Below are 8544 nucleotides of genomic sequence, written 5' to 3' on the forward strand. Positions count from 1 at the left end.
CATCTTTCTAATGATCTTTTCAGAAATTTTCCTAGGATTCAAAAGCAATTTCTTTGCCCTCTAGGTGATAGAACCTATTATTTTCTCTTCTTTGGAAACAAGGATATCATTTTCTCTTCTCCATTCTTATGTTACTTCTCTTGTTTTTTGGCATTTTCAGAGACTATTGATGGTGTTCTGGTGATCACATCTCATGGTTCTCTCAGGACCCAATGACAGTTCATCAGACTCAGATGAACTAGTCATTAAGGGTAGCTAGTTAAACACTTATGAGCTGCTTATTTGCTTTGGACACTGATTATCTGTTAGATACTATTTTGTGTCATTTCTAGTTCAAAGGGATAACCATTTCAGAAGACTCACATTGAGCTTGCAATTTCTTAACTCCCAGATTTCATTCTTGGTAAAGTCCACTAGTACCTTCCTCATTTAAAAATATGAGTGAAGAATTTTATACTTGATAATATTAAATTTTATTTCTACACAAACAGAGCAAAAGAGAGACTGCTTAGAGATTGGAAGCAAAGTTTAAATCTGTTCTCTAATATTTAGTATCTGTGGAAGTTACTCTGGACAAGTCATTTCATCTCGCTTTCATGCACTCAGTTATCTGTGACTTATATACTAAGTTATAGATGGGACATACTCTGCATTGTTGATGAGAATCTGACCACTCCTGCTTCCCATCTGGAATTTCTGACTTTGAAGAAATCACAAATTTTCTAGAATCTGCTTAAATTTTATTTATTAGATTTGTTCCAATGTCTAAGTTTATCTTAATGTTTGGGAATTCCAGTCTCCATTCTATACAACAACAACAACAACAACAACAGCGTTTAATTGGAAAATAGTATGAATTCTAGCAGCAAAGATTTGAGTTTGAATTCCAGCTCTGCCCATGTGACCTCCATGACTTAGGACAGATCATTTTCCTGTGCCTCAATTTTCTAATCTGTGAAATTAGGGAGTTGAACCAGCTAGATGCTGAGCTTCCTTTCAGCGTTAAATCTCTCATTTAGAATAATGTTAGCTCATCCTCCAAGCTGATTGCTACAGGGAAATTTGATGAGCAGGCCCTTTTATGTCCTCATCCAATAAACAGAAAAAATGCTGACAAGCTCAGGACAAAAAAACCATCAATAAAATAAGAATAATGATTAGGCTTCTAACCTTTCTGGATGAAATTCTTTCAAGTTGTAAAATAACATTAGGGTTCAGTGTTAATATGGCAGACTCTTGCTTCAGTGTAAAAATTCCTTATTCCTAATTCAAAAACAAGTCAAATCAACCCACTGAATCCCAAGAATCAGTTGAGTTCATGGAGTTCTTTGTTTTACCACACATCCTCTGCCTGCCTGGGTCCTTATCTACATATTTACTTTGGTTTTGAAATAGCTTCTTTTCTATTGCTTTTGATGAATTGGTTTACATCTTGTTTTCCAAAGGCTATTCTAATTCCAAACTGCCTTTGCTTATGACCCCAAACCCTAGAGAAAGATGGAGTCATTGTGCCCCTTCCTTGATCCACCCTTACACTCTCAGTCTCAAGGCCAGTACCTCTGCAATTTTAGTAAGATAGGTTGGAATAGAAGTGACTAAAGTAAATAGAAATGGGGGCCACTAAAACCTACATAAGGTTCCCTGCCTAGACACTTATAAGACTTAGCATACAACTTATTAACGTGAAGTTTTTGTTTATTTTAATTTATTTGTTAAATATTTCTCAATTAGATTTTACTCTGGTTTGGGCAGCATTCCTGGTTTGATAACTTTGGCTTAGAGGGCCAAACCTAGAGTCAGAATATCCTAAGTATGAATTCTCTCAAAGACAAGTTGAGGCTGTGTTATAATTGATGAATCACTTAATCTCTCTCACATTCACTTTCCTCATCTGTAAAACAGGGCAATAAGATCTATTTCACAAGGTTGTTGGGAGGATCAAATGAAATAGAGACTTATATGCAATTACTAAATGCAAACACTATACTAAGCAAGACAATTTGGGCTTTCCTGATAAATACTTAACAATCAGATATTGGGAATATTGTCTTAAATCTAGATCATCCACAAAACAATTAATCAAACCCTAATTTGAGGTATAAGTGCTAACACTGAAAATTTAAGTCATTTATTACAAGGCCATTTGAGTTGAATCTAGCATCCCTATGTACATTACTATGTAAATACTGGTTGTAATGATATTATTTAAAAATTGTTGTTCATTATTAATAATACAAAAGTATTATTGATAATTAGTTATTGATCATTAGAGTATTAAAATAATAGTTATTATCATTATTATTACCATTAGCAGCATTACCATCTCTAGAACCTTGGCTACTTAATCTGTTCTTCCAATAATACTTTCTCTATCATTTATGAATGTATGGGTTTTCTTAGTCTGGAAGCAGGGACTTCTGTAAGTACGTTTCCCCTGCTAATCTTATTTCCCTTCTTCCTTTTCCAACCAGATTTATACAATAAAGTATCTTAAGGTAAAAAATATCAAGAGAATCAATGAAAAAATGTGAAGGAATGTAGTCTTAGCTATATAAAACTGTATTATAGAGCAGCAAATATCAAAACAATCCAGAAAAATGTGACTACTAGTAGTTATAGTATACAATGATCTACAGTTAATGATTTAGATATTCTCAGCAATACAATGGTCTAAGACAGCTTCAAAGGACAATTCTATCCCCTTCCAGAGGGGGAAACAGTGGTATAACTGAAAGAACTCACATGAATCAAAGCATACTTTTTTCAACTTTATTTTTTATTATTGTTTTTATTTCCTTTTTTTTTGTTCTATATATTTTTTCACAACATGACTACTATGGAAGTATGTTTTGCAGGACTACACATGTATAACTTCTATAAAATTGCTGACCATCACAGGGAAGGGTGGTGGAGAAAAGGAGATAATTTGAAACACAATTTTAGACAATTAATGCTACATTTTTTACATGGAATTGGAAAAAAATTAAATATTTGCAAATGGAGAAATGAGACACCTCTCCTTGCCTCACCTATTTCCTCTCACACTCTCTCAGTCACCATCTATAACATCTGTGTATATTTCACAAAAGCACCAAAGGCTCAGACTGTTACAGGAGGGATGGTGCCTCGGGATCTTTCTATACTTAGCCATTGCCATAGCAGCTTTGGAAGCAATGAGAAGGATGCCAAGTCCTGCCCAGGACTTGACTTGACCTGTGGTCATCTCGGCTACTGATTCAAACAATCTGGGATACATACAATTGGAAGTAATTGAACAATACAGATATTTCATGTCCAAGATGACATGCCATGATGATGAACCTGCCACCTTGGCACAATGCTGTGGGCCTCATCTCTATAGTGCACCATTGGTCTTAGAATATCTTTTAGTAGCATAAGGCCCCCAGGGAAGGAAAGCAGAGATGTTCTCCTAGAGTAGGGTTCTTGCCTTGAGCTAAATACAGCATTGAGGTAAAAAAGGTACTCTGAATATACATGAAGATCTTTTAAATCAGTGTCTTGCAAGGACCTGGATCAATTAAAGCTTTTATAACACACTGAACTTTAATATTCTTCTATTCTACAAGCCTCATTTAAGTACATAATGTATACCAAGTACTGAGCTCATCACTAGGGATGTCAAAAAATAGAAACAGGAAAATGTATACCTTCAAAAATAACATTTTCCTGTAGGCACTTAGATGGCTCAGTGAATTGAGAGCCAGATTCAGAGATGGGGGGTCATGTGTTCAAATATGACCTCAGATACTTCCTAGTTGTATGACCCTAGATAAGTCACTTAACTCTCATTACCTAACCCTTACTGTTCTTCTACCTTGGAACCAATGCCCGATATTGATTCTAAGATACAAGGTAAGGGTTCAAAACAACAAACTCTTGCTGTTCTTCTGGTATATAAGCCACACAGTGGTTAGAGCATTAGAAACGGGTTCAAATACTTTAGAGATTTTACCTGTATGGCAATGGGCAAGTCACTTCTCTCAATCTTACTTTCTTCATTTATAAAATGGTAATAATAATAGCTCTTTCTCCACTGGGATGTTGTGAGAATAAAATAATATTAAATAAAATTTGTAAAGCTCTCTACAAGCCTTATTATTCTATATAAATGTTACTCTTCCTCTTCTCACTCTTCCCCTTCTTCCTGCTCCTCATCTCTGAGCAGTAGCTGGCATGCTTGAGACTAACTAGGCAGTCCCATGCATATCTCTGGTTCTCCTATTACTGAACTATTCCTTTTAAGCATTTCAAGTCACATCTTCAGGCAAAGGATTAAGGTACATTAGTCACCTCTTTGCCCTGGAAATAACTTCACAAACATTACTGTAGAGTGTTCAGTCCCCCAGAAATCTAAAACCAGAGCCACAGCATTGTCTATCACCTTAACAAAGATCATTGGTGAACTCTTCAGATATGCTTATATGGGCCTGATGGAAGGAACATTTTCTCAAGCATGATATCTTCCTAGAAATGGGTTCAGTGGGCTTCTTTGGTAGTCAATAACCCCCTGCTCCTACCCTCAGAGGTCTTCAAATGATGCTGTTTGTTTCCCTGTTTTCAGGTTAACAGATAAGACTCTTATTTGATAGGAGTTTGGCAAAGGAGTTCTGAACTTTTGTGTGTTATGGACACTTTGGAAGTCTCAGGATGCCTATGAATCTCTTAGGAATAATGGTTTTAAATGTATAATTTTTTAAAAAGACAATTGCTAAGGAAAATTATTGCATTGAAATACAGTTGTCAGAATATATTTTCAAAAGTCTTGACATCTTGTCCTGAACTCCTGCTCTGGACAGATTCTACGATCCCTGCCTCCACCTTGGAAGTATTATAATTCTGACATCTTAATTAACAGATTTATTTCAATGTTATCTGATATGGATAATGATAATCGCCGATTTTTATACAGTAAAGAAGTGTGGAATGATGGATAGAGGACTGGCAGCAGTGTTAAGAAGACCAGAGTTCAAGTCCTAGCTTTGCCACATATTCGCTGTACTCAACTGGGCTTTCCAAGTAATTTAATATATCACTTAAACTGTTGACAATGCATTTCAGTGAAAGGGCAAGGGGAGTTTACTTACTGGAAAGATCCAGTAAAGAAAGAACTAGTCCAATAGAATCATAGGCCTACATCTCTCCAAATGTCTCTCTCTCTCTCTCTCTCTCTCTCTCTCTCTCTCTCTCTCTCTCTCTCTCTCTCTCTCTCTCTCTCTCTCTCTCTGTATCTCACTATCTCTCTCTGCATCTCTCTGTCTCTCTGTCTCTGTCTCTGTCTCTGTGTATCTCACTATCTCTCTCTGTATCTCTCTGTCTCTCTGTCTCTGTCTCTGTGTATCTCACTATCTCCGTCTGTCTGTCTCTTTGTCTCTTTGTCTCTCTCTCTCTCTCTCTGATTTGCAAAAGCACTTTATTTATATAAGATCATATAGATGATAGATGTTCCTCATTTGAGCTTCACAATAATCCTGCAATGATAGTGCTATTATCCCCCTTTTACAAATGTGGAAACAGGTTTAGTGAGATTGACCCCAGTATCTCTCCCAATTTCTTGTCATGTGGTTCTCACTATACCACTTTAAAAACAGGCAAGGAGAACAACACTTTACATGTATTACTACCACATTATCACAGATACAATCTCCCCTACCAAAAGTCACTGGACTCTCTAATTGTAGGAACCTGAAAAGTATACAAAATGAATAGGAATTAAAATGACTAAACCCACAAACATTGTATCTTTACCTACAGCACCAGGAATATTAAAATGAAAATTAAAACACTATTGCAGAATGTAAAATCTCCCTTGCTGAGCTTTTTTTTAAAGTATCAAGGTGGTGCATCTCTCTTCCAGACTAGCATGCCCAGAATTACTACACTTTGGGGTACGTGTGCTTTATTGAAGTAGGGGGGGCCTTGGTAAGGAAATTCTCTTTACTAATGAAGATTAGCAACTTAGCTGCAATGTAGACATCAAGCAATCAATCTTTATTAAGTGCCTCCTGAGAAACGTCCTATCATCTGTGTGGGTTTATTCAAATTATTCATGGCTACTTCTGACAAAAAATCTAGAAACAAGAAAGTGATGGCCTCACCTTCCAAAAACACTGGGTCCAAGTTGGGCAAAGAAATAATTTCCAATTCTTCTTATAGTAAAATGGAGAAATCCATTATTTAGAACTCGAACAACCTAAACATTAGGAAATATGGCCCAACACAGGCCCCTAGCAGAAATAGAAAATACTTAGTAATTCTCCAATTTCTTTATAATTATAGTTTTGTTCAATCAGTTCAATTCAATTAATCTACCATCATTAATGAATAATCATGGTCAAGTCCTCTTCTTTTGAGGATTATGGTCACACGCTGACCCATTTATAAGACATCTTAGTTAGTGGGATGACTTTTTGTTGTTGTCCTCCCTTCACTTCACCTCCCCAAATGGGCTCTGAGCCAAGCCTGGCATCACAGTTCTGTTTGTGGCAGTGCATCAATGATCAGATGAAGAGACCAGGTCCTGCCATTGATCCCAGCAATGTTTCTTTGATCTCTTGTCTTCTTCTGTCTCTAAACCATGGCAGCATCTTTGGAGGATATAAGAGAGTGATGAACTCAGTGATGTTAATGATTTTTGTTTCTCCCCCTTTTCTCTTAATGAATCCTCTCTTCTGATAGGGATGCCTTGCCTCATATTTTGATTACCATGGTTTCGGGATATTTGCAAAATTATCTCTGAATTAGATGAGTGACCCCAAAGAAGCATTAGTAAGAAGTTTGCCTTCTAATTATTTGACTTACAGGATCTCTCTGCTTCACACAGCCTTCATCCCCTGAAGATACATTATGAACTATTTTTCTTTTCATATTTTACAATTTGTCTTATTTGCCCCGTCTTTGTCTCTGTCTTCCCTGTAAGTCTAGTTGCCATGGTTACCATGACATCCTCAGTTTGCGTGTGAGGTTCTTCTTTGACGCCATCAGATTACTATGGAAACAGTGATGTCATTGGTTTAGGCAGGTGCTAGGCCAGAGGCCCCTGAAGGGGGAGGGGGCTCAAAATAGTCCTTTGATTCCCCCTGTGGGACAAAAGTCATCTATCACTTGTGATTAGGCAATCATAAAATTACTTTCATCTGGCCAAATCCAACTGAATGTTTATCTTTATTTATTGATTGTGTTTGAATAAAATAATACGAAATAGGAAGGACGTTTATATAGACACCTCAAGGGATTTGGTAGGGAAAGTGCAGGGGCTTCTAGACAGTAGAAGACACCATATCACCAAGGCAGTCTATTTCAAATTCTTTGACTGAATAACACAAAACAAAAGCCACATTTAACATCGTGTGTACCCCTCTGAAGCCACATTACTTGTGAAACATAAACATGCAAGACCTATGCAATTGTTTTTCTTTTATTCCTGAACCTGTGCTTCTATGCATGTAGACTTCTTAATTCTGCACTTAGCAATCTGCATTACTGACTTGTACTGTGCCTGTTATGCTCCAGAGAGATGCCTGCCATTGTCAGTGGAAGGTTAAATGACTGGCCCAGCCTCATAGATCTTGTATGTTTTTGAGACAGGACTTGAATGTAAGTCTTTTCAAAGAAAATTGTTTAGTCCATTAAGAGATAAAGCCATCATCATATGAGTATCAGGGGTTAGGAGCAAAATTTGACTCTAAGGCCACTACAATACATTACCTCTCTGCGATGATTATTCTTTACTACCTCTGCATAATTAATTGAATTGAAATAGACTCCATGAGTAGCATTAGGCTCTTTTTAAGGCTGTAACTGCATATCTGATGCATTGTGCCACTCTTTGCTCCGAAAGCATCTAATTTTTGGAGATAAAAACATCCTCACCTGGGAGAATACTTCAGATTCAATTTCATCTCCCAAGTCTTCTCTGCTCCTCATTGGTCCATGGACTTCCATTCAATGACTTCCCTACTTTTCTTTGCAGATGATGTGGAAACCTGCATATGATTTTCTCTATACTTGGGGAGCACATTATGGAGAGAGTTACCGGGACGTGCTGCAAGATTTACAATTGGCTTTGGACAGAATGAAAAATCCTGTGACAAAACACTGGCGAGAATTGACTGGGGCCTTAATCTTGGTGAACTGCCTGGACATTTTGAGAGCAACATCCTTCCATGTTTCAGAGGAAGACTAGTTTTGTTTTTGAGGCAAAGGAGAATGGACTGGATGATGTACAAATATTTGATTTATTTTTTTATGTTTTTGGGGAAAACTTGTTCTTTTGATGAGAGCATTACAAATAAAAACATTTTAATTACTGGTTGTGAAATGCATGAATGGATGTCATTGATAGAATTTTTTCCCCTTTCCATACAAATAAGAAACTCTGAATGCCCAGTGTCCTTTGGAAAGAAGAAAATAACCTCTTTAATGTTTTCTCTAACAGTATGGAACCAGGTTGTATTGTTGCTGGAATGTATCACCTCCGCAGTGCATTATTGCTGGGATGCCCTGAATGTTGATATCTCTGAGTAA

At 36.9% G+C, this 8544-nt stretch overlaps 1 protein-coding gene across 13 annotated transcripts in view; it reads left to right on the forward strand.

The window, feature by feature from the left end:
• Window positions 1-8326, forward strand: part of MACC1 (MET transcriptional regulator MACC1) — a 175073-nt gene extending 166747 nt beyond the window's left edge. For all 13 annotated transcript variants that reach the window (XM_056800529.1, XM_056800532.1, XM_056800536.1 and 10 more), the window contains one exon: window positions 7991-8326. In XM_056800529.1, coding sequence (XP_056656507.1) covers window positions 7991-8203 — 213 coding nt within the window. In that variant the 3' untranslated portion in view covers window positions 8204-8326. The remainder of the gene's footprint in view (window positions 1-7990) is intronic.
• Window positions 8327-8544: the final 218 nt, after the last annotated feature.

This window comes from Monodelphis domestica, chromosome 5 (genome assembly GCF_027887165.1).
Source record: "Monodelphis domestica isolate mMonDom1 chromosome 5, mMonDom1.pri, whole genome shotgun sequence".
NCBI classification, from domain to species: domain Eukaryota; kingdom Metazoa; phylum Chordata; class Mammalia; order Didelphimorphia; family Didelphidae; genus Monodelphis; species Monodelphis domestica.